Source organism: Dermochelys coriacea, chromosome 7 (assembly GCF_009764565.3).
Source record: "Dermochelys coriacea isolate rDerCor1 chromosome 7, rDerCor1.pri.v4, whole genome shotgun sequence".
In the NCBI taxonomy this organism is placed as follows: domain Eukaryota; kingdom Metazoa; phylum Chordata; order Testudines; family Dermochelyidae; genus Dermochelys; species Dermochelys coriacea.
In genome coordinates this window covers 52,140,544-52,167,351 of record NC_050074.1, presented here as the reverse complement: position 1 = coordinate 52,167,351, position 26,808 = coordinate 52,140,544, and the positions used below count along the sequence as shown (strand labels likewise).

The 26,808-nt window shown below is 45.7% G+C and overlaps 1 protein-coding gene across 5 annotated transcripts in view; it reads right to left on the bottom strand.

Annotated features, from left to right (window-relative positions):
• Nucleotides 1–6,299: 6,299 nt before the first annotated feature.
• The window catches only part of USP4 (ubiquitin specific peptidase 4), a 91,912-nt gene continuing 71,403 nt past the window's right edge, over nt 6,300–26,808 (bottom strand). For 3 of the 5 annotated variants that reach the window (XM_038409535.2, XM_043518405.1, XM_038409537.2), the window contains 5 exons: nt 13,299–13,414; nt 12,178–12,327; nt 10,699–10,802; nt 9,116–9,204; nt 6,300–8,398 (listed from right to left, as the gene is read on the bottom strand). In XM_038409535.2, coding sequence (XP_038265463.2) covers nt 8,279–8,398; nt 9,116–9,204; nt 10,699–10,802; nt 12,178–12,327; nt 13,299–13,414 — 579 coding nt within the window. In that variant the 3' untranslated portion in view covers nt 6,300–8,278. The remainder of the gene's footprint in view (nt 8,399–9,115; nt 9,205–10,698; nt 10,803–12,177; nt 12,328–13,298; nt 13,415–26,808) is intronic. The other 2 variants (XM_038409538.2, XM_043518406.1) reach the window with 1 other exon arrangement.

Sequence of the window (26,808 nt, the reverse complement as noted above, 5' to 3'; positions counted from 1 at the left end):
CAGCACTTCCTCACTCTGCCGCCCCCAGTCAGTGTTTGCTCTTCTGGCAGAGAAGATGAACAGTGCATATTAATTTTCCTTTTTTGTGGATGGAGTCATCATCCCCCCTCCCCACCATACTCACCCTCTCCTGTAGGGCAGAGTTACTGGACTGGCAAGACCAGATGTGGCTGGGCCCTTCAGGGCAGGCCTAGCTTGGTCTCAGTCCTTCTGGGGAGTAACAGCAACAGGACAAGCAAAATCCAAGTTAGTAATTACACCAGCCTCCTTCCTCAGGGCTGATGGCCAGAACTGCTGCCACATCAGTCTGTCCTGCAGGCTCCCAACAGCCAGGTCCTTCCTGCCCTAACTGCCGCGGAACCTTCCCGCCCCCTGCCCCTGGTCAGGGCTGCCCCTGTGGCCATACTTTCCCTTCGCTTCTCCTGCAGGCATCCTTGTGACATTCACACGCTCTCAAACTGTCATGAGGGAAACTGCTACTAACGTCCTCTTCTGCCCCAGACCTCACCAGAGTAACCTATGGCAATTGGACACCATCCACCAGGAATTCTCTACTGGTGCCCCACCCCATATTTCCTGGCCCTGGGATCCTCTGCTCCACCTCTCAGCTTTCTCTTCTTCACCTTCCCATACCCCACATCCCTTTCCCCCCCCCCACACACACTTCCTGCTCTCAATAGAGCACATCTGCTGGTTTTGACAGGAGTGACCATTCCATTTGTTCATATGCCCCATAATCATAGATGTGAAGGCCAGAAGGAACCCTTCTGATAATCTAGGGTGAGATTCACACAGGGACAGAGGTGCCCAATTGCCACTTAAGAGACCCAAATCCAACATTCGGGTGCCATTGACCCCTACTTAGCTGCCACCTGACCCTACAGAAGCCAAAATCTTCACGTGCCTAAATTTTTGCCAGCGGGCATGTGCCAAGTGGCCTAACTCCTGCCATCACCTCGCCACAACTCATGAGCTGCTCAGAGAGCTAGCTGACACCTCTCAGTAGGATTCTCAGGTGAGATGCTGCACTGCCTCTCTCACTTGCCAGGCTCCATCCAGTAGGCATGCTCTGTGCATGCCTAATTCACAAAGAGAGGCAGAACTGAGCATGTCAAGACTTCTCTGTGAATCCCTGCTCAGCCAGATTTGGAGGAGGGATGGGACGTGCATCTCCAGTGAGTGCCCTAGCCAGCAGGTTATAGGGGATTCCGGGGCAGGGGATGCTCAATCTCTCCTATTGAAACTGTTTTACTTTGCATAAATAACTGAATAAATTAATACAAGACTGGGAAAACCTTTAGAAGATCAAATATAACTTGTGGAAGGTCAGGTATAATGCTGAGGTAGCATCACAAGACAGAGTGACTACCCACTGCAAACTACTGATTGACTTTTCTCAGCTGGTATTTATGTTAACGTCTAGTGGCCTTGAGCCCCTCTTGACGCTTTGCAGGGAAAATAAAGTAAAACTAGTAGGTGAGATTCTTGGAAGTTATTTTACAGCTCTGGGCAGAATTTATTATAGTTGACTGGAAATGTGAGTTTATTTGATTAACATGAATAAGAACAAACATCCACATAATTTATATGATTAGATTGTAACTTTAGCGCCCTCATGGCCAAGACGGAGTATGCTCTGCGGGTGGCTGTGGCCAAGAGAAGGCACATGGAGGAATGCGGCAGAGAAACTCCCTTCCATCCCAGGGGAACCTGTTCCAAACCTCCAGAGGTAAACCCCCTCCCCCATCAATATTACAATTAATATAAAGAAAAGGTTACTCACCTTGTGCAGTAACTGAGATTCTTCAAGATGTGTCCCACTGTGGGTGCTCCACTCCAGGTGACAGTGTGTCTCAGGGCCATTGATTGGAGAATTTTGGTAGCAGTGCCTGGTCACTTCCTGGTGTGTGCAGCTGCTGTCTCACGGCATTGTTTGAGTCTGTTCAGCACGTGCACAGCCTGACCCCCTCAGTTCCGCGAGACAGCAGCTGAGCACACATGGCCCAGCCAGGCACTGCTATCGAAGATCTCCAATCAACAGCCTCGGGACGCACTGTCACCTGGAATAGAGCACGCACAGGGACAGCACTCAAAGAAGAAATACTGATGTAGAGAGGGATGAATGGAGAAAAAGCAACAGAGGGAGAAGATGAGGGAATGGTAGAGCAGGCTTACATCCAACAAGAGGCCCCAATAGCCCAGTGCTATCACAACATAAAAGGATGGATGCTGAGCACTACATTTGCACTAGAGTTCAGGAATCCTGGCAGAGTTCCAGTCCAGCGGCAAGTCTTGTATGCTCCTGGTCATCTCTGGCACCAGTGAACTTTTCCCCAACAAACCTCTCAGGTGCCCTCTTCTGCCTCTCGCTGCAAATCCACACAGAGCAACTACCTCCCCAAAGCGGTTACAGTATTTTCCTCAGTTCATGTATGTTAATTTTAAAGACCAATGTTTATCAAAAGCTCTGTACTCCCAAATATCTCCTCATATAGGTACACACAAATATACACTGTGATCAAATCACCTCAATCTTCTCTTGGAGTAACTAAATAGATTGAGCTCAAGTACCTCACTTGTGAGGCAGGTTTTCCAGACCTCAAATCATTCTTGTAGCTCTTTTCTGATCCCTTTTCAATTTCCTTTCATACCCTTTTTGAAGTGTGGACTGGACAGGACATAACATTACAATGGCCTCACCAATGGCTGTATACAGAGGGAATATCACCTCCCACGTGAGAGTCTTCTGTTTATGCACCTGAACAGCACCTTCAGCCACCATATTTCACTAGGAGCTCATATTTCACTGGTTTCCACTGTGACTCCCAAGTCCTTTTCAGAGTCATTCCTATCCAGGATATAGTCCCCCATCCTGTCAGTGGAACCTACATGCTTTGTTCCTAGATGTGTGACCTTTTACTTGGCTGTATTGAAGTGTATGTTGCTGCAGTGAGCCCAGCTTACTATGGTTGCAGGTTGTTCTGTCACTGACCTATCCCCATCATATTCACTGCTCCCCATCCTTTGTGATTCTCCGATCTGTCCAACTGCTTCTCCAGCATTCCTGGGGAATTCAACTGTCCCACCCTTGTCCTCACTGCCATCTCAGGGCTCATCCCATGGCCTCCCTTCTTACACTATCTTTCCAGACCATCCTCCCCCATCCCTCTCACCCCACTATCCTTCCAGCACCCAATGTTAGTGTCACAAGAGGCAGCAAAGTTCAATGACCAGTGCACTGGACTGGAACACAGGAGACCTGGGTTCTGGCCCCAGCTCTGCCCTGCTGCCTGACCTTGGTCCAGTCACTTTCTCTCTCTAAATAGAGAAAGGTTTTAGGGCAGAGACTGTATCTTGGCTGGGGCCTCTAGCTACTATGGGAACACACATAATGGACACAGGCCTGGAAGGGAGTCCCTGGGTCATCACGTCCATCTCCTGCTATCACAGGCAACCCCATCACATAATCAAACGTTGTGTCTGCCTTTGCCATCACTCCATCTGTGGCTTCCTGACCAGGCTCCTCTCTCCTGTGTCATGTTTAAGGCATTTATTATGAAGCTAGTTCACCTGCACACAAAAGCACAGCATTGCCTGCCTGAGGTTGTCTCAGAAGGGAGATCTGCATGATGCTCTTCTGCAGTCTCAGGCCATGACCGCTCCCCACAGCCTCTCTCTACTTGCCATTGTTCTCCATCTATTGCAGGACACAAGCTCCAGTTCGAGGATCTTTTGTGCCAAAGGATGCACTGGGAGCATTTTCTCCTGGCCTTGCTCCCCCCAGAAACAGGGGCAAACTTTTGGTGTCACTCCTCTTACAGGAGAGGTGGCCAAAGCAGAGAACACATGCCTAATGCAGTCCTCCTCAGAGACTCTCGTGGCTGCTTCAGGCAGATAGCCCCTGCTTCTGAGCAGGAGACTTCTCCCTTCCCTGAAGAGGGTGTCTGGGGAGAGCAAAAGACATCATTAGTGCATCTGGTCAAACCTTTGGTCCCTGCCACTTCAGTGGCAGAAGCAAGTAGGCCATGGGACAGCCCCGACACGTGAGGCTTCTTCAGAATCTTCTGGGGCATAGGGTTGACTTGGCTCTAGGCTCCTAAACTGGGCTGATTAATCCAGGCCAGGACTGCTGCCTATTCAGACTATTCTGCAGCTGGACGTTGCTTCTTCCATCACAGACTCTATGCTGCCCCCTGGGAGACCCTGTGGGTGGGCAGTACTCCCTCTGGCTGTGGGGAGTGGGCTGGAGCCTGTGCCAGCCTCTCCCAGTAGGATGACAGAGTGCAACTCCCATGCTCAAAGCAGAGACAGGCTGGCAGCTGGCACCTCTCCTATGCAAGCAGGAATCAAACTGGGGAATCAAGGGCTTGTGTATATACCTGGTCATATCAGTGTACCAAAAGGCAGTATGCTGTAGTGTTGCAAACCCGTGTGCATGCTCTGAGTTCAGTTTAAAGCAGGCTGACTGTGGCTTCATCGGGAATAGGTTTAGGCTATGTCTACACTGTACAGCTTACAGCCATGCCACTAAAAATCATGCAATGTAGCCACTGTTCTTTGGTTCTCCTGCTGACAAAAAACTTCCATCCCCAATGAGCAGTGTTTGCATTGTCAGCAGGATGACATCACGCTGTTCATATGGGTGCTTATTGTGGAAAACTTGTGTCTTTGTGGGGTGGGGGGGCGCTAAACATCTCTGAAAGACAAAAGTTTTGTCATTCAGTTGCCAGTGTAGATATAGCCTGGGTCTAAACCAAAATAAGCCATTCTTAAAGCAGGTTAGCTAATCCTATGCAAACTTCTGTGTGGGTACTGATTTTGGTTTAAGTATAATCAGTGCAAATCTGTGCGTAGAGAAGACCTTAGAGAAATGCCCATAGCTAAGTTCCCTCTAAGCTGAATAGGCTGCAACGCAGCTGCAAAGTGCTGTGCAGGCATTCAGTGCTGCAATGGGGAGAGATGCCTCTTCCCCAGCCTCAGACCTGTCACTACTGGGGAAGAGGTGCCTCTCCCACAACCCCAGCCTCAGAGCTGCCGTGTTGGGGAGAGGCACTTATCCCCCCACAGCCCAGGTGCTGCTGCAGGGAGAGAGAGCTGGGGGAGTCCTCTCCCCCCAATGTAGCCCCAGGGCATCCTGCACCCTAAACCCCTCATCCCCGGCCCCACCCAAGATCCCGCAGCCCTAGCTGGAACCCTTACCCCAACCCTCTGCCCAGCCCTGAGCCCTCTCCTGCACCCTGAACCCGTCATCCCCAGCCCCACCCGAGATCCTTCATCCTAAGCCAGAGCCCTCATCCACCCCCACACACCCTAACTCCTCTGCCCCAGCCCTGAACCCCTCATCCCCAGCTCCACCCCAGAGCCCGCACCCCCAGCTGGAGCCCTCCCCCCTCCATATTGGTGCACATAACAAAATTCATTCTGCATATGCATAGAAAAAAAAATAGAGGGTACACTGCCCCAAAGGCCATGAATAGTCCAATATGACAGGCAAGACTTGGTTAATTTGGCTAAGGAGATGAGAAGCAGCCATAGTCTGTACTGCCACAGAAACCAAAATCCACCATCACACATTAAATTGATGGAGAAACAGTCAGCCAAATCCCTCTCTGCACTCAGACCCAGATCTCTTTGAAGGCAGTGCTAAGGGCTTATGAGTTTGGGCTAATCACTGGTTTTTGAGTAGCAACATGGTTACTGAGGGAGTTAATGACATTATTTCATGGTAGCCCAGAATATCGCGATCACCTTCTCATAACAGTGGAGCAGTAGTGATGCCATAAGAAGGCTGTTGCAAAATCCTCATTTTGATAGGCGATTTAAACCTTCGTTGTTCCAAAAGTGACAAAAATCCTAACATAGGAATGAAACCTGACAGCATATAAGAATTGTTCCTGGTGTTCTGGTGCAGATCAGCTGCACAGAAGTACACAGATCCTGCATAGGTCCAGCAGGCTGACAAGGGATGGATCACTTGATTATCTGTTCTGTTCGTTCCCTCTGGGGCACCTGGCACTGGCCACTGTCGGAAAACAGGATACTGGGCTAGATGGACCTTTGGTCTGATCCCATATGGTCATTCTTATGGTAACAGTGTGTGCACTTCATGTGGGTCACCTGTGCTTGGGGGATCAGTAAGTAGGAGATAAGCTGGAACTCCTTGTGGTACCAGCATTCCCCTCCTGCCTTTCAGCCTCTTCCCAGGGGCAGTCCCCTGCGAACTAGCCCGTGTCCTAGAGTAGTGACCTATTCATTCTGATCCGAATTCAGAAAAGCAAGGTTGAGGACACCAGAAAGCCCCAATTCAGTGCAAACCACTCTTCTTTATTTCCTCTTTGTACAATAAAGTCAGTCACTTACAAAGTGCCAGTCTAAAAACAGATTTGACATTATACAGAATGTACACACCAATCAGAACCCAATCAGCTGGCCGGCAGAGAAGAAGGCCAGATTCCTGTCACCCTTTTTACTGCAGTGTATTAGAAGAGATTTCAATTCAGCATCCAAGAATCAGCCTTCAGCCCGATGGATGCCTTTTCAGTCTGACCATACAAAGGAAAGTGGCAAGGTTTCTTGTGTCGATATAGAAAGGGAAGCACATTTGTTACATTATATTGTTCTTCATTTTTAACAGGATCTTTTCTTACTTTTTCCCCACTGTCTCCCCAAATTTTTACTTGAAAGGGGTGGAAAACCCACAATCAAAGATGCTAAACAAAAAAACCAGTGCAGTGCTACAGTTCAAACTTAGCCCCTAGTGAGGGGGAAAGAAAAGAAACATAATATCCACTTAAGCCAGGTGTAAAAACCCAAACAAACCAAGAACCAAACAGCAGAAGCATCAGCAATTATGAGCTAATCAACTCAAACCTCAGTGCTTTAAAAGAGCCGCTCTGCCGAGCAGCAGCACAATGCTAACCAGAGGGCTGGGCATACAGCAGCTCCCTTCTCCTTTACAGCAAACCTAGCGAATGCAGCTTTAATCCTGTACTGCGTTCCCACACGGGGCCTTTCCTCCCTCCCTTTTAACTTCTAGGAAATAAACAAGTGGGAGGCCTGTGCAGCTGGCAGTGCCTGTATGGGGTGGCACTGGCATGCAACCAGTGTGGACAGCAGTGGGGAGAGAGAAGAGTTAGCACCGGGGAGGGCTGGATTGGAGCAAGGCCACTTTCTGACTTGGCCAGCTCCTGGAAAGGATTAGCATCTGGGAGGGTGGTATGTAGGGCCGTCTACATAGCAGCTGGTGGAGATCACACGGAAGCTGTGATCACTGGTGCACAGAACCCACAAGGTATCGCACGGATGAGGGGGGCGGGGACAAACTCAATCGGGGGGTTGTCAGTCTAGGGATCATCAGCAGGTTTCCATGGGAACTGGCACAAAGGACTGTGGAATATGAATTAATAGTACAAGACCTGGCTGAATTTAGGTCTCAAAGGCCAAGACCTCACCCTGTGATTGTGCTAAGAGTGGAAGCCAAAGCTGAAATCCTATCGTACACACAGGAGTGTGTATATTTTGCAATCAGAGTACAGCTCTCTCCACACAGCAGAGGCCAGGGGTACTGCATTTCATTTCCAGTGAATTTCCTACTTTTTTTGAGACCAAAATGATATGTCTGAATGTGGGAAAGGTCCATGGCTCAGCTGCCTAGAATAGTCAAAGATGTCACCAGCAGACAGGGACCAGATCAAATGCACCTGGCTCCTCAGCACAGGAAAAAAGGTGCAAAGGCAGAAAGAAGAAGAGAGACACCAGGAGCTGTGGCCACATGGACTGGGGAGTGTGGAAGAGGCACTGCTGGAGCCATAGCAGGAATTCCGGACACTAAGGCTGATGAGATTAGACAGAGAAAATCTGTACTGGGCCTGACAGCTACACACAGAGCTGACAACAGGCACACCACAGGAATAGCGTGCATGCCCAAATGACACCTCTCTGTCATCTCTGCAACACCCTGCAGCCACCCTCTCCGCCCCAGGCCCCAGCTCCAGCCCCACAACTCAGCCCAGCCCAAGCCTCTCCTTCCCCAGCTCCAGCCACACAGTCCAGACAGATTTACAAAAATTTTATTGAAGCTTTGATATATATATAATTTTTGGCCTCTAAATACCCCATGTCAGCTCATTCTTGGCTCCCCAGTGCTATCTTACAACACTGGGCACTAAGCCCCCAACACTAGATTTCCTGCTTGAGAATCCTACCGAAGGCAGAACAGCAACTGTCAGATGCTCCAGACATGGCGTCAAACAGAGAACTCTACCGCAGCAGGCTGGGCTCAGTTGGTATCCATGCCATCACACTCTTCCAATGCCAGCTTACTTTCTGCAGGAAGAGATGGGGCTACGTGCTGCTTGCTGTCCCGCCGCTGATAGAATAGCACATATGCAGCTTTCGTCTGCCAAACAAGGAAAGAAAACCAATCTGAGGAAAAGAAACCATCCACGAAGCACAGTTCTGGAAAGCTGATGATGCAGGAGGTAACCTATTGCAGACTCCCAATCGGGCAGCTCAGTACTTCTCTGCCTCATGTGGAGGCTGGAGGCCTAGAGGGAAGCACGGCTGGTAATATAGCTGTATGTAGAGATTTATGGAGCTTCAATATATATAACAAGAGAAACAATCCAGGAAATGCTTTCATATCACCTTACTGCCCTCTCTTCCCCACTGTCTGTGCAGAGCTGGACAGCCCTGGTACCCACCCCACAGATCCTGGGAAGGCTATAGCTTATCAGACTCGGGGCAAGTCATTCAGGCTTTGCTCTGAGAAGCCAGCCCCTCCCCCAAAGATGTTTTAGCAGGAACCTCAGCCAGGGAATCTTTGCAGAGATGTCCTTGTAACAAAAGAAAATCCCCTCCAATGGCTTTTCATGCAGGAAGGGACGTTCGACTCACTCCAAAACACACACAGCAACCTCAGCAGCACAAAGTCTGCTGCTCCTTCACAGCATCGTCAGCTTGAATCTGACCTCAATCCAAAGCAGATTCTAGCCTGCATTTACGATGATTTAATTAACAGGGGCAGAAAACATCTGGGTCCATCCCAGCATGTTCCTGGGTTGTATAAATCTGGGGATTTCCCCCATCTTGAATTAGTCTGACTCCAAGTACTCACCACTATTTGATCTTCAGAAGCCATTGATACACTGCTGTCATCAAAGTAGTACCATTTGCCATTCACTTTGTTCTTTGCATATGCAGTATCTGTCACACAAACAGAGTGGCTATCTACATTCAGCAGTAAGGCACGAGGCTCACTAGTGTAACTGTAATACCCTGATGACACACAATTCTGATAACTCCATCTATAAGAGGTACAAAGTAAGCGTGCAGGGGAAGAGAAAGCTTGGGTTTCATTGCTCAGAAGCGATATCACACAGTGATATCAGAGAACACAGGGAACACAGTGGATCAGAGGCTAGGTCCATCTAGTCCACAAACCTGTTCTGAACAGTGGCCTGTCCTAAATGCTTCAGAGGAGGGAGTAAGAAATTTAAATTTCTCTTTGATCCTTCAGTCAGTGGTTGGTTTTTGCCTTCAAGCAGAGGGTTTATACCCACTCCAAATTTATGTTTTAAAATAATCCTAATCTAATGCTAACTGTGGTTTTCCTTGTTGTACATACAGAAGGCCAATCTTCTTTTGAATCCTGTAAATTCCATCCTGCTCTCAGCCTCACGGGGCACTGACCATGTGCAATAGAGCTTTCTTAAGTCTACAGGTGCTGCACACAGATGCGAGCATTTGCTGATGAAAGGAATGTACAGCCTCCACTGGAAAAGCCAGCCATGCCCCTGCACAGTAAGGCTTTCCCAAGCACCACAAGACAAGTCCTTCCATATCATTTCTCTTTTTGTTTTTGAAACAAGGATAATAAAAAGGCAAAAAACTAAACACTGCATCACATAGCACAGTAAGCACCAGAGTGAGGAACAGGAGAAGTTCAGATTCCAGAAGCAGCTTTACTAACCAGTTTAATTGCACAGTATATTCTTATACCTATTTTAATGGTTAATGGCTCTGTTTGCCAGAATGCATCCGATGAAGTGAGCTGTAGCTCACGAAAGCTTATGCTCTAATAAATTTGTTAGTCTCTAAGGTGCCACAAGTACTCCTTTTCTTTTTGCCAGAATGAGTCCCATAAAACACAGAAGGCGCACAGGAAACTACAGCTGAACATTACATTTGTTGTGATCTCAGCACTGAAATTTAATGCTGCCCAAACAGCTTTCCGATCAGTCCTACCAACTGTCCTAATTTCTTTTTCATTAGCCAAGGCCCTGCCCTCCACAATGTCCGGATCCGGGTGTGGATGCAACAGCCCAGCACATAAAATGCCTAGCTGCTTCCTGTTGCTGATGAGGTTTAAATGGGGTGGAGTACATCCTTTACTGCCTGCCGGCCTCCTTACAGGGAGCCCAGTACATCAATCCATGGACCACCAAGGGATGAAGGGGGTGGGCACTATAAACTCTGATTGAATTTGCTCCCTGGGCTTTTGGGGCAGAACTACAACTGCAAAACATAGGGATGGATTGAGCAACTTGCAGCCCCAACATCCCCACCCACTAGTGCCCATCCATCATGACTCCCCGCCCCCAGAGAGAAAGAGTCACTGCTCTCCTGACAGCGATTTTCCCATACAAATACAGCCCTCCTGTCTCCCTGCAGATAAAGACGACACAGGTAGTTACTCACAGTGGCCTACTCCCATGGCTCCATAGTGATTGGACACTGCAATGAGGTCATACACATACGGATCAGCTGTTGGGTCACAGACAAACTCAGACATGCTCAAATCCCTGAGAAAAAAGTAAGAATACATTGTTATTGTACACATAATAAGAGAAAGGCCTAGTAATAATGAATCATTGTAAATAGCCAGCACCGGACCAAGGGCTAACCTGTCCCAGTTAATGCTGTTTTTCCTTTTTAATTATTAATGACATATTTGACCCACAAGCCAGTGACGTCACCACCGAGGCGGCTGTAATATGGATGGCATCAGCCAGTTTGTTTGCCATCAGGAATGACGGTTACTGGCAAAGACAAGTATTGTTGTGTGGTTAGTGAGAGAGGATGGCTAACTGCCACACCAACAGCAATCAATGTAAAACAAGCATGAAGAAGTAAAACTCTTCCATATGATGAATTGGAGCAACACTCGGTAGGCTTATGTCCTGCAGTGGGATGGTAGCATCTGAGATGGATGGATGAATGCAAGGCCTTCTCTTGGTAGAGGATGCAGAGGGATGAAGCTGGTGATCATGCAACATACATGTAATCCACACTAACAGCGTGGCTCCATTCCCCTCTAAAGGACAATCTACATAGAGAGTCCACTACAGTAAGAGCCTCATGCTTTTAGACCCAGAGGTGTCAGGTTCAACGCCTGCCAGCGACCCATTCCAGGAGCATTGTGTTATATTTGGACACAAAGATCAGAAATAACACTGATACCTGACTTCCAAGAAGGATCTCCAGGTATTACCGCATGTACTGTACCTGCTTTCAGGACACAGATACCGTTACACAAAGAGGACTCCTGCTATGCTTTGCCGATGAACAACTTTCATACCTCATACGTACATAGCATCTTTCTTTCCAAGTGCTTCACACTACTGTTTAAGGAGAGGTAACACTGAACTGGAAATCCTAGCAGATCTACACAGCTGGTACTTTACAAGGGAAGGAAAGAATATTCAATGAAGCTGCAGGGGAGGTTAGGCAGCATAGAAATCTCTGGCGTAGAACTTGGCCTGGACATGCTGTTGCCAACACTCTCCATCATGACTCATGAAAATTGTCATAGGATCTTTAAAGGACAAAAGTGTCCAGGTTCTGCTGGGACACAGGTTCAAAACTGACTCAGAGGGAATTGTAAAGACGTGGAATCACTGGATTTTCTCAGCAGCATCCTAACCACGTAGTGGCCAGGCCCATCCCTGCTAAGCTCAGTAGCTCTACACCGTATCTGCACCATAGGTATCACAGGTGCAGGTAGCATCCCCTTTCCAGAGACAGTTACTAGAGTTTCACTAAGGTCTACTGGCTTGTGGCTTTGGAGGCAGAATCTTATCCTGAGCTATGTCTCCAATGTGGAGCCCATACAATCGCTATATCAAAAGTGGAGTTTCTTGCTCTGCCCAATTGTGACTTGCTGGTAAAGAACCCTACCTGATGGGGAATTCAACCACAGTGTCAAGTTTATCCCTCCAGTATCTGTTGTATGAGAAACGTTTTAAATGCACCACCAAAATCCTGGGCAAAGACCATAGATCAAACTTCTTTGTGGCCTGCTGATGCTTCTTGCAGTTAGGGCAGTACCTGAGAAAGGAGCATAGATAGGCATGAAACACCTTCGATATCTGCCTTCTAGCCAAGGGTTTCAAACCCCTTTACGAACAGTATTTTTTGAGTAACATATAAAATGCCTATCCCTATCTCAGGCTTCAGTCACCTGTGTCTTTTTTTTTTTTTTTTAAATAAATAGGCTTTGAGAACATCACTCTGATTTTTCCCCTCACATATGCAATCTCTTCTTCCCCCAGTAAATCCTCTCTGCTGCCTTCACACATTCACCATGTCCCCGCCTACTGCTATCCAAAGGCCATTGCTCAGAAGCTCTCTTCTCTTCTGGGGGATGAGCTGTAAGAAACTCCTGGAGCACTGTATTTTCAGGACGTCTTTCCCCACTCTCCTCTTCCTGTCTTGTCTTCTGTCCTTTTTTGGCTTCCTTTCCAATCCTCCCCTCTGCTCCTCCCTTCTCTCTGCTCTACTCTCTGCCCAAGTGGCAGAGTAAAAGTGACTAGATTTCCGAGTTTCTGAAGGTAAGACATTTTGTCAGTTTCACTGGAACACTAGAACAAAGGTAGCATTGTGTTACAGAGCACCAGCCCAGCCTGCTTCCACCTGGTAAGAAAAGAGGTAGAATGAGAGAACCATACAGAGTGGGGTGTTAGGACTACAACGGCATGAGGTGCTGAAGGTCAAGTTTGAGGTGGCAGAATTACACAGAGCCTAAGGATAATAACTACAGCTGCTTTCTAATGGCAATAGAGCAATTGGGTTATTTTTTTTTTTGTTTTTTTGTTTCTTGTTAAGGTAACATTACCTCTCTCGCTGCTGAGGACGGAGGTGCAGTGGCAGAACTGTGGCTGTGAGAACAGGGGTAGGAAACTAAGGTGCACAGAAAGAGCAGAGGGGGGAATCTTTACCCAAACAATATTGTTATTTTATAGTATATATAAAGACAGTCCAAGTAAGATGGCTGCCAAGCAGCTGGGTGGTAAACTTACCAAGGGTCATGTTCACCAAGCGTTTCCATTGTAGTAAAGAGTTCTATACAGTCTTTAAGAGCTACAGTACTTTTCTTCTTCTGTGACTGCAACATACTTGCATCCTTTTCAAATGTCTACCAAAAAAGATGCATGTTAACCCTCTGTATCCTGAAAACGAATATGCTCATCCTAGGCATCTAGAACCACCTTCCCATGTCCCCATACAGGTTATCTGTGTCCCATTCCAACACAGTTCCCTGCCATTTCTTTCTTATCTTCGAAATGAACCCACCCCATTCCTCTCTTGCTCCAGAGACTGTTTGACGAGCCATCCTTTCCTGGACGTAGGCAGCCAGCCTCTTTCTTTCCACCCACAACACCTACATCAACACCCACAATCTCTATTGCTCACAGCTGTGCAGAGCATTCTACAGCGGCAATAAATAAAGACACGTTCTTGCACAAGGGTGTTTACTGCTGAAGTTAGCCCTAAAGCAGAAAGGAATTTTGTCAGATGTTCATAGACAGAGAAGGAAAAGACAGTCTCTGTTCCAAACAGCTAACAATCTTATTGTACAACAAGAGACAAAAAAGGGGGAAGGAAAGGGGAAACAAGTACAATTTTATAGCTTGTGTAATGCAGGTCATACTGGATTATCATAATTGTCCACTCTGATCTTAAAATCTATTAACCAGGCTGGTTACTGGTGGCAGTCTATTACAGACCCTCAAATAAGTCCAGAGAAAAGGATGTGCATTTATTAACTGTAGGAAAAAAATACTGCATTACAACAGGGGATATACACTGGTGAAACATCTTTGGAGTTTCTAACATTTGTAACACAGGAATTATTGCTCCCAGAGTGTGACTCTATAGGAAATCTCATTCTGACAGAAAGAATTTGATCACTGACCTAAAAAGTAGTGGCTGTCCAGGTGTAAGTGATTGAGAGCTGGTAACATTTGTGTTGAGCAAACAGAATACACTCAACTAGTTACATACATATATGCAGCTTTCCAGTGGCGAATTTCTCAAAGCCAAAATTAAATTTGTTGAATTGACTGGGAGGAAAAATTTAAATAGAGAATCATGAATGAAAGTTGGAGGTTGTTTAAGAACATTTCACTTGCTTCCCAGAAAGTTACAATTCCTTATCAGAGAAAAGGGCTGTTTGATTAACAAGTCATCTTGGTTAAGACTGTTATAGGCTAGTTGATCCCAAGATATTAGAGAGACAAGGAAGGTGAGATAATATTAGTCCAATAAAAGATACTACCTCACCTGCCTTATCTTGGTTAAGAGTAACATGAAAGCAGCAACTAATCTAAAACTAAAAATCATTACATAGATGGGGAAAAGGATCTGAATAGCAATTATATAAATAAGAAGTTAAGAAATACAAGCAGTTAATAACTGAACCAAAAGGTATATCAACAAAATATCTATAGACATTATGGTTAAGGCATTTATTAATGTATCAGGAACAAAAGCAATCCTAGCAATGGTCTAGCACTCTAGGTCCATTATTAGAGGGTGATATTGTCAATAATGAAGCAGAAAAAGATGAGTTTAATAAATATTTCTGTTCTGTATTTGGATCCAGTCTGAACAATATATCAATATCATATGACAGTTGCTAAGGATAATGCTAAACAGTATCTACTATTAAAGTTAAACATTTTCTCTGGATAACTTGTACAGAAAAATTTTTAAGAGCTTGGGAGAGGAGCCTGGTTATTAATGTTTAACAAATTTTGGAAACCTGAGGAAGTTCCAGAGGGTTAGAAGAAACCCAGTATTTTGCCAGTATTTAAAAAGGGTAGCTGAAATGATGTGGGTAAGTCTAGGTCAGTTAACCTGACACTGATCCTGAGTTAAAGAACAAAAATATAAATTAATACCAAATCAACATGATCTCCTGGACAATAGGTATTGTTAAACTTGATATTGCTCTTTGACAAAATTCCAAGTCTGGTTGAAAAAGGTAACTGTGTTGACCTAGTATACTCAGACTTCGTAAGGAGTTCAACTTACATAGCATGACATTCAGAATAAAAAACTAAAGTAATACAAAATCAATATGCCCTGTGTTAAATGGATAATCTGTCTGACAGATCTCAAAGTGTGCTGTTAATAAGGAATTAATTACTGGGGGTGTTTCTAGTAGGGTTATGCAGAGATTGGTTGTTGACTCAGTGTTATTTAGTATTTTTATCAAGAGTGAGAGTAAAATCACTGCTGATAAAGTATGCACATCATACAAAAATTGGTGGAAGTGGTAAATAACCATAAGGACAAGTCACATATAAAATGTTCAGAACTCCTGGTGAATCAGGTGGAATCCAACAATACATGCTTTAATACAGCCAAATGCAAAGGCACATGTTTAGGAACAAAGACAAGTATAGCCAAGTAAAAAAAGCTATCAGGTGTATTTAGGATATAGAGGTGAATGTTAATGTTGTAACATAGGGCCTACAGGCCTCAGGCCTTTAAGACATTTAGCTTTGCCAAGGCCTAGGACTTAGTCCTACAGCTTATTTTATACCTCAGGATAAGTTAACTATACTATAAAGATAAGTTAGCATAAATAAATTAATTAAAAAAAGATAAGCTAGCATAAGTAAGTTCATAATAAAACCTGCTGAGCCTACGTCTATGTTTGGGAGGCAGGGCAAAATATTAGAGACTTCCTTAAGATAACTGCCTGTTACTATGTTGATACGGTGAGGTAAATGTGAGTTCCCCTTATACTCACTAACAAGCTAGCCTATGAAAAATAGGGCACCTGAAAAGTAGAGGGCTGTGGAAGTTCAAATAGGGAAAAGGAGTTAAAACCTTAATAAATAAATATGAATTTCAGTGGGTGTCGCCGTTAACCCATTATCCAAGCTGTATCCCAGTCTGCATGCCTTGCAGGGGGGGAAACACCAGGATGATGACCACTGGTGGTAAGGATGATGATGAGAATGATGACTAACACTTTGGGTTTTCCCACAAGGCATGGTGTGAGTAATGCAAATACTGTGAGTTCTGTGTTGGTCTCTCTCTCCTTCACCAGACTGCAGCACATATTGTTGTTTGGTTGATTAGTAATAGTAATTACTATAGACAGAGCACTATGTAGTTTCTGCTCTACACCATAAAGTCCCACTTCTATTGCTCCTGTAGTTGACCTTGGGGGCTGAATTCTCACATATTAAAGTAGATGTAAACTTTGGGTGGGTAATTGGTTAAAGTAACCCATAGCTATAGATAAGGCTACACAGACCACACACCAAGTGTGACATTGCACTCCATATGCTTATAAGTGTGAATATGATGCAACTGGAATATGCTTTATGCAAAAGGTCTCTTTTAAGGTATCATTACAAAGCTTATAGTCTACTGAATATATTCCTCCTATTTGTATGCATGTATCATTCTTATATCTGAAGATAGAAATATGAAGCATAACTTTGAGGTCCTATTGTAATTATGCGAAGTGTGGGCCATTAACGGTGGTTTGGAAGCTTGATGGCTCCCATTGACTAAGACAATTGGTTGTAAATGATCTGTTTACTTGCAAACCTTCCTGGGTGCATGTGGGCCAGGCCTGGAAGAATGGAGGCTGGGGTTTCACAGGACATATGAACATATCACCTGATAGTGGAATCCATCTTAAACCTGGTGCTTTTCCATTTAGAAGGAGGGGTGGGGACCCAGAGACGCAAAAGATTCCCGCCTTGTGCCAAAGATATAAAAGGGGGTGGAACAGAACAAAGGGGGCTGCCAGTCTTAAGAACACCCCTAGTTTCTACCTAAAATGTCTGCTGGAACTAACAAGGCCTGTACCAGGGGTAAGGATTGGGCCCAGACTAGGAAGGAGTCTAGTCTGTGAAAGAAGCTTATTGGAACATCTCTGAGGGTGAGATTTTACCTGTATTCACTTTCTTAATATATTAGCCTTAGACTTGCGTGTTTTTGCTTTATTCTGTCTGTTGTTACTTGAAATCACTTAAATTCTACTTTTTATTCTCAATAAAATCATTTTTGTTTATTAATTAACCCGGAATAAGTGATTAATACCCGGGGGAGCAAACAGCTGTGCATATCTCTCTATCAGTGTTCTAGATTATGCATTTACCCTGTCTAAGCTTTATACAGAGTAAAACGGATTTATTTGGGGTTTCGATCCCATTGGGAGCTGGGTGCTGGAGACTGGAAACCTGCTGAATAGTTTTGATTAAAGTCTGCAACTTTGGGGGCGTGGACCAGACCTGGGTCTGTGTTGCAGCAGGCTAGCATGTCTGGCTCAACAAGGCAGGGTTCTGGAATCCCAAGATGGCAGGGAAAACGGGCTCAGAGGTAATTCCAGCACATCAGGTGACAGTCCCAAGGGGGTCTCTGACTGAACCCGTCACACAGAGCATGGGAGACTGTATTCTGGAAAGCAGTGACTGAAAAGCATTAAAGGATCATCACAAATAATTCAAACATGAATGCCAGAGCAATGCTGTGACGAAAATTACCACAACTACGGTAAGTTTAGTAACTTTTTTTCTTTTTCAAGTGATTGCACATGTCCATTCCACTGCTGGTGACTCACAAGTAGTCCCATCTGGAGGTGGGTGTTGAGTCTATTTAAACAGGGATTGGAGGACCACTTGTCCAAATGTAACATCTCTACAGTGTTGACAGATTGCACAGTGAGAGGCAAACAAGTGACATGACGACCAGGTTGCTGCTTTGCAAATGTCTAATATGGGCATGTGAGCCAAAAATGCCACAGAGGATACTTGGGATCTAGTTGAATGACCCAATACTCTCTCTCTGGTGGCTTCATATTAGCCAACTGGTAATCCAGGTAAATACAACTGGTATTCATGATGAAACCCTTTGCGTGGAAATCTGACTGCCCTTCATTCTGTCCACAGATGCAACAAACAATTGAAATGAACACCTGAAAGATTTAGCCCATTCCAGATAAAATGCTAATGCTCTTCTAACATCTAGAATGTGCAGTCTCTCCTATCCCTTATTATTGTGAGGCTTTGGGAAAGTCAGTAAGAAAATTGTTTGGTTAAATTGCTTGGAGACCACTTTCATAAGAAAATTTGGATGGGGATAAAGGCAGACATTAGCCACATAAAAAAAAAAGTATAGGAAGGATCTGATATTAATGTCCTCACCTCCCCTACTCTCCTGGCCAATGTATGGCTACTAAAAATAAAAAGTACAACAGGGGGCAAATCACTAGCAGCTTGAAGGAGGGACCCATCAGTTTTTTTAAGACTGAATTCAGGCGCCATGGTGAAATAGAACTCTGTACATGTAGGAACAATCTGTCTAAATCCTTTAAAAACCATATGGCCTCAGGGGTGAAAAGCCAATATAGGAAATTGAACAGGGTACACCTGGCAAACTGCCTATCACTGATGTTTCATTTACAAAAGACAGTCCAGCACATGCTGAATAGAAACAAGAATAGGGGAGACCTCTTTCAGACTCAACCAGGTGGAAAAGGTCTTCCACTTAGCAAGGTAAGTTGTCCTTGCTGATGTTTTTCTACTATTCAGCAGTATCTCCTGCACCTCTCTGGAGCTGGACTCCTCTACTGTTAACCATGAAGTCCCCAGGCTGTCAGGTGAAGGGCCTGAAAATTTGCAGTGGAGGAGAGGCCATGACTGAGTGAAACTAGGCCTATGTTAAGTGGAAGTAACAGTGGGGGACTGATTCAGAGGTCCAAGAGCTATGAAAACTTGCACTGACAGGGCCATTCCAGGGCGATCAGTACAAGACTGGCCTAGTCGTCTTTGAACTTGCACAGAACTCTGAGCAGAAGAGGGGGGCAGGAAGCGTACAGCATATCCTCTGACCACCGCTGAAGAAAAGAATCCATCAATTAACCTGGATTGTGTCCTGCTCTGGAGCAGAACTGGGGACATTTTGTGTTGTCCCCTCTTGCACACAGATCCACTTGGCAAATCCCCAGAGCTGCAGAATGGACCTTGCTACGTCTGGATGAAGGGTCTGTGATTGATAAACAAGCTGTTCAGGTGATCTGCCAGCATACTCCAAGCCCCCCAGGAGGTGGGCCACTTTCAGAAGTATAGAGTTGCTGATGCAGAAGTCCCAGAGCAGGATTGCTTTCTGACAGGAGCAGGCTCCTCCCTGCTTGTTTACATAAAACTTGGAGATCATATTGTCCATCAGCACCAATACTTCCCTGCCCCTGATGTGAAGAAGGTATGCTAAACAGATAGCCTGTAGCCCCCGATGTTTATGTGCATACTGAGATCTTGAGGAGACCACAGACATAGCTGCAGGGGTCCCAGGTGAGCCACCCCCCAGATCTGAAGCATCCATGAGGGTAAAAGATTGTCAAGGTGGGGAAAACAGGAACTCCATTGCTGACACTGTTCGGGTTTATCTGCTTGGTACACACATTAACATCTATGTGGTGCCTTCTTGGAGGATAATTTAGCTACAACCAATCAGGAAAGAGATCTTGGAGTCATCATGGATAGTTCTTTAAAGATGCCCACGCAGTGTGCAGCGGCAGTCAAAAAAACCAAACAGGATGTTAGGAATCATTTAAAAAGTGATACAGAATAAGACAGAGAATATCTTATTGCCCTTATATAAATCCATGATACGCCCACATCTTGAATACTGCGTACAGATGAGGTCTCCTCATCTCAAAAAAAACATATACTGGCATTAGAAAAGGTTCACAAAAGGGCAAGTAAAACGATTAGGGGTTTGGCACGGGTCCCATAGGAGGAGAGATTAAAGAGACTAGGACTTTTCAGCTTGGAAAAGAGAAGACTAAGGGGGAATATAATAGAGGTATATAAAATCATGAGTGGTGTGGAGAAAGTGAATAAGGAAAAGTTATTTACATGTTCCCATAATATAAGAACTAGGGACCACCAAATGAAATTAATGGGCAGCAGGTTTAAAACAAATAAAAGGAAGTTCTTCACACAGTGCACAGTCAACCTGTGGAACTCCTTGCCTGAGGAGGTTGTGAAGGCTAGGACTATAACAGGATTTAAAAGAGAACTAGATAAATTCATGGAGGTTAAGTTCATTAATGGCTATTAGCCAGGATGAGTAAGGAATGGTGTCCCTAGCCTCTGTTTGTCAGAGGGTGGAGACAAATGGCAGGAGAGAGATCACTTCATCATTATCTGTTACGTTCACTCCCTCTGGGGCACCTGGCATTGGCCACTGTTGGCAGACAGGATATTGGGCTGGATGGACCTTTGGTCTGACCCAGTATGGCCATTCTTATGTACACCTGTGCTACCCAGCCCTGAGGGCATCTGAGAAGCAGTCTGGTGTACTGCACTGTGTAAGTGCACGCTGCCACATGCCCCAGAAGCCTTAAAACAACTTCTCCCCATGGTAAAGGGATAAGCCTTCAATCCAGAATGAGGCTTCAAATTGCAAGAAGCCTTGCCTATGGTGGTAAAGCCAGGACCTCTCCAATAAATTCTACTTTCTGGACTGGAGACAGGACTGACTTGTCTGAGTTGATCAGGAGGTCTAGTGTGTTGAAGGTGGATTGGATTATGCAAATGATGGGCACCACCTATGAGCTGGCTTGACCTCTTATCCACCCGCAGGGCTCCATGTATTCCCTTACCTGCACGACTACCTTCTGGAGGAATGCTGCTACTGCCTCAAGCACTTTGTAAGAACACATGGGGAAGCCAAGAGATCGAAGGGGAGAACTGTGAACTGATAATGGCAGCCACTGACAGTGTATCTCAGAAACTTTCTGTGGCTCTGATGAATTTCCATGGGAAATTGGGCATCCTTTAAGTCGAGAGCAGCATACCAGTCCCCAAGCTCCAGTGGAGGAAGAGTAAGTTAGAATGACTGTCTGGAATTTTGCCTTTCAGGAATTTGTTTAACTGCCTTACATCTAAAATAGGCCTGGAGATCCCCTTTTGCTTACAGGCTCAGGAAATATTGGGAGTAAAACCCCTTTCTCCTGAATAAAGGAAGGACCTCCACTATAGCTACTACAAGGAGAGAGATGATTGTATCTCTTGCAGTAATGCTGTCTTGTCAGAGGGGTTGAAATAAAATGGATCATGTATCCCAGTTCCACCATGCTTAGAACCCACTGATCAGTTGTGATGTGGGGCCAAGCAAGAAGGAATTGGACAGGCAGTTTTCAAAAACTGAAAAAGATGACACTCGGAACTGAAGTTGCTGCCTCCTTTGATGAACAAGCGGCTGCAGAAGCAGAGGGCAGCAATGGTCGTTGTTTGTAACCTCTGCTCCTTCTCTTTCGCAGGTCTTGGGCTTGAGGAGCAAACCACTGAAAACACAGACTGATGAGGGCAGAATACATTCCGCTTCAGAGCTGGGGTGTAAATGCCCAGGGATTTCAGGGCTGCTTTAGTGTATTTGAAACTATGGAGAGTTCATCGTGATAGAGGCCAAGCTGCAGAATCTGCTGTATCAACACCCACCAATAGAGCTGTTCTGGTGACCAACTTGCCCTCCTTTACTATGGACTGGAACTCCGGTTTCCTCTCATCTGGGAGCTTGTCATTGAGCTTCAAAACAGTGTCCCAAAGGGTGAAATTTTAACACCCCAGCAAAGCTTTCTGGTTTGCAGTACAAATCTGTAATCCACTTGTGGAATAAAGCTTCCATGCAAATAAGTCCAGCTTCTTGTCCTCTCCTTTTTAGGGTTGGTGCCTGGCACTCCATCTTTCTTTTTCAGTGGCTGGTACCACTAAAGGGAGCCTGGAGGGGAATGGTTATATAGATCCTTGAACGCCGGGGAGGGAACATGGTACTCCACGCTCTATGCAGTCAGAGCAGGGAAGCCAAGGTCTGCCAGAGCAATGGTTTTCAATAGTCTTCATTTGTGGACCCCTAAAAATTTTCAAATGGAGGTGTGGACTCTTTTGGAAATCTATTCAATCAGTGTTCAAAGTTCTTGATGCCCAGTAGATGGAGCCAGCTGAGGTGGCTACAGGGAAGCTATTGATTGGTGTGATAGAATACACCCCTGTGTTCACACCCTCCTGTAATAATCTTTGTACAAGGTAAGCTCATCATTTGAAAACTCATAACCTGCTGATTGATATCATAGAATCATGGAAGATTAGGGTTGGAAGAGGCCTCAGGAGGTCATCTAATCCAACCCCCTGCTCAAAGCAGGACCAACACCAACTAAATCATCCCAGACAGGGCTCTGTCAAACTGGGCCTTAAAAACCTCTAAGGATGGAGATTCCACCCCACCCTTCCCCCAGGTAACCCATTCCAGTGCTTCACCACCCTCCTACTGAAATAGTGTTTCCTAATATCCAACCTAGACTGCCCGCACTGCAACTTGAGACCATTGCTCCTTGTTCCGTCATCTGCCACCACTTAGAACAGCCGAGCTTCATCCTCTTTGGAACCCCCCTTCAGGTAGTTGAAGGCTGCTTTCTCTTTTGCAGATTAAACAAGCCCAGTTCCCTCCTCGTAAGTCATGTGCCCCAGCCCCCTGATCATTTTCCCTGCCCTCCGCTGGACTCTCTCCAATTTGTCCACATCCTTTCTGTAGTGGGGGGCCCAAAACTGGACACAATACTCCAGATGTGGCCTCACCAGTGCCGAATAGAGGGGAATAATCACTTCCTTCGATCTGCTGACAGTGCTCCTACTAATGCAGCCCAATATGCCGTTAGCCTTCTTGGCAACAAGGGCACACTGCTGACTCATATCCAGCTTCTCGGCCATTGTAATCCCCAGGTCCTTTTCTGCAGAACTGCTGCTTAGCCAGTCAGTCCCCAGCCTGTAGTGGCGCATGGGATTCTTCCGTCCTAAGTGCAGGACTCTCACTTGTCCTTGTTGAACCTCATCAGATTTCTTTTGGCCCAATCCTCCAATTTGTCTAGGTTTCAGAGTAGCAGCCGTGTTAGTCTGTATTCGCAAAAAGAAAAGGAGTACTGGTGGCACCTTAGAGACTATCAAATTTGTTAGTCTCTAAGGTGCCACCAGTACTCCTTTTTTGCAATTTGTCTAGGTCACTCTAGACCCTATCCCTACCCTCCAGCGTATCTACCTCTCCCCCCAGCTTAGTGTCATCTGCGAACTTGCTGAGGGTGCAATCCATCCCATCATCCAGATCATTAACAAAGATGTTAAACAAAACCAGCCCCAGGGGTACTCTGCTTGATACCGGCTGCCAACTAGACATCAAGCCGTTGATCATTACCTGTTGAGCCCGAGAATCTAGCCAGCTTTCTAACCACCTTATAGTCCATTCATCCAATACATACTTTTTTAACTTACTGGCAAGAATACTGTGGGAGACTGTATCAAAAGCTTTGCTAAAGTCAAGATATATCACGTCCACTGCTTTCCCCATATCCACAGAGCCAGTTATCTCATCATAGAAGGCAATCAGGTTGCTCAGGCATGACTTGCCCTTGGTGAATCTATACTGACTGTTCCTGATCACCTTCCTCTCCTTCAAGTGCTTCAAAATGGTTTCCTTGAGGACCTGCTCCATGATTTTGCTGGGGACTGAAGTGAGGCTGACCGGTCTGTAGTTCCCCAGGTTCTCCTTCTTCCCTTTTTTAAAGATGGGCACTATATTTGCTTTTTTCCCATCGTCCGGGACTCTCCCCGATTCCCTTGAGTTTTCAAAGATAATAGCCAATGGCTCTACAATAATATTAGCCAATTCCCTCAGCACTTCAGATGCATTAGGTCTGGACCCATGGACTTGTGCAGGTCCAGCTTTTCTAAATAGTCCTTAACCTGTTCTTTCACCACTGAGGGCTACTCGCACCTCCTCCCCATGCTGTTTTGCCCAGAACAGCAGTGTGGGAGCTGACCTTGTCTGTGAAGACTGGGGCAAAAAAAGCAATGAGTACTTCAGCTTTTTCCACATCTGTCACTATGTTGCCTTCCCCCATTCATTAAGAGTCCCACACTTTTCCTGACCTTTTTCGTGTTGCTAACATACCTGTAGAAACCCTTCTTGTTACCCGTTACATCCCTTGCTAGTTGCAACTCCAGTTGTGTTTTGGCTTTCCTGATTAAACCCCTGCATGCTCGAGCAATATTTTTATACTCCCTAGTAATCTGTCCAAGCTTCCACTTCTTGTAAGCATCCTTTTTGTGTTTAAGCTCACCGAAGATTTCACTGTTAAGCCAAGCTAGCCGCCTACCATATTTGCTATTATTTCTGCACATCAGGATGGTTTGTTCCTGCGCCCTCAATAAGGCTTCTTTAAGATAAAGCCAGCTTGGTAAAGTTGTAAAATACAACCAGCTTGGTAAAGTGCGATACCAATCTTGGTATACCACACTTGGTAAATAAAGTGTGATACCATAAAATATCATGGTAAACTGTACATAGCAACATTAGAGGTTAAGTTATGAACATAAGCTGAAATTATGATTGAAATATGTTTACCAGGTAAGTCAGGGGAGTAGTTAAACCAGTGTCTCAAAGACCAAGGGCAAGCTGACACTCCAGTCAGTTGTCAACTAAGAGGATGGGCCATTAACTACAAAGTGGTCATTCTTTGGCCAGAAAGCAGGGCAGGGAAAAAGATTTGCATCTTAGCAAAGAGAAAGCCTGGTGTCCCTTCCTCCAGCAGACTGCCAGTCTCCTGGTTCTCAGCTGGAAATATTGTACTTTTCAAAGAGGAAATATATGTGGCAAACCCCAAGACACCCCTCTCTCTTTCCATCTGTCTCTGGCATTGCACTGAAGACAAAGGAAAACAGCCACTGGACACTGGGGGACGGGAACCTGACCTAAAGAGTTTGGTCGGTAATGCAGCTGGAACCATGTGATGAGAAACTTTGCTTTGAATCTCATAGAGTTTAAGTAAGCACTAGAAAGTGTTCTTATCTTTATTTTTTTTGTAACCATTTCTGACTTTTATGCCTCATTACTTGTACTCACTTAAAATCTCTCTATTAATAAATTTGTTTTATTGTTTCGTCTAATGCATGGTGTAAAGTGTCTGGGTAACTTCATTTATCAGAGAAGCTGGTGTACGTTATACCCTTAAGGGAATAACAAACAGTATTTCTGGACTGTGTGGGAGAGGGCTGGACACTGTGGAACATACATTTCTGGGGGAAAGTTTGGGATTGGGAGTGTGTTGAGGCTACCCTGCAGTAATAATCAAAGCTGCTGAGAGGCTGGCAGGCTGCAGTTCATACGAGCATCTGGTAGCGACCAGCAGACTGGTGGCTGTTTGAAAGCAGTCCATGTTGGAGGCAACAGCAAAGCATTGCAAAGGCACCCCAGGTTACAGAGCAGGGGTGACACAGCCACTCCCTGGTCTGGATTGCACCCCAATATGCCACAGGTGTATTGATGCTCCTGACGCCAGTAGATAAAGCCAGCTGAGGTAGCTGCAGGGATGTGACTGATTGGGCAGGAAGCCCCACAGGTTCCAAAAGGTCCACCAGTAAGGACCCAGTTCCCAACTATGCATAGTCCTGAGGTCTCTCCTATAAGCATCCTGCTGGTACTGAGGCAGAAATCACGCAGGGCAGTGACACATCCCTCCTAATGGGACCAGCTAGGATACACAGGATCCCACTTCAGAGTCTGATGAGGAAGAAACCTCTTCTTGTGGTCACAGCCATACCCATTGGTAGCAGTGAAGAAGGCTCAGAATCTGAAGAAAGGGGAGCTGGGGAGACCATCTGTGGCTTTTCCTTGGATGGTCCAGCCCTAACTGGTACCCTGATGGCACAATCCGATGGAGCTGCTTGGTGCAGGGGTGAAGGCACTGGAGGCAATATCTTGGGGCAGGGAGAGGCTTTTGAACTGCTGGTGACAGCAACACAGAGGTTTAATAACCCTCTCGTAGCCTCAAATGCCTTAGAGGTAGACAGTAACAGGAAGACACACTGTGGTGCAAGGAGATGCCGACTAACGTGCTTCGGGAGTCCGTCTCAACAGGCCTACACTGGGCTCTGAAGTCAACAAACTCCCCTTTTTAGAGGTATGCTCTGATGAGTGCTTCCTCTTGGAATGCCCTCCCGAGCCTTTAGAAGAACTCATCCTCTTTACGTCTGTCGACACACCTAGTATCAACTGCAATTTCTGATGCCTCTGTTACTAACTATGCTGATCCATCTCTTGGTACTGGTTGCCCAGTGGTGAGCTGCTCTTGACCGACACCAAGGTACTCGGTACCTGGACTGAGGCAGATGGCTCAGATGGAGGACACAGTGCCAATTCCATCAGGAGGTATTTTAATCTGGCTGCCCTATCTTTTTTTAGAATGTAGCTTAATGGCCTTACAAATGCCACACCTGTCACTCACATGAGCCTCCCCCAAGAACTTAAGGCAGCTGGGGTGAGAGTCATTATTAGGCATTGCCTTCCTGTTAGAGTGTCAGGGCTTGAAACCCAAAGAGCACGGCATATCTTCGGTAGTGGGGCCAGTACCCAAACTAGGTGCCATAACCACACAAAGTAACAAAAACAATTATTTTCTGTACTGACTATAGACGGGTACTATTTACAGGTATGGAGTAGACTTGCAGA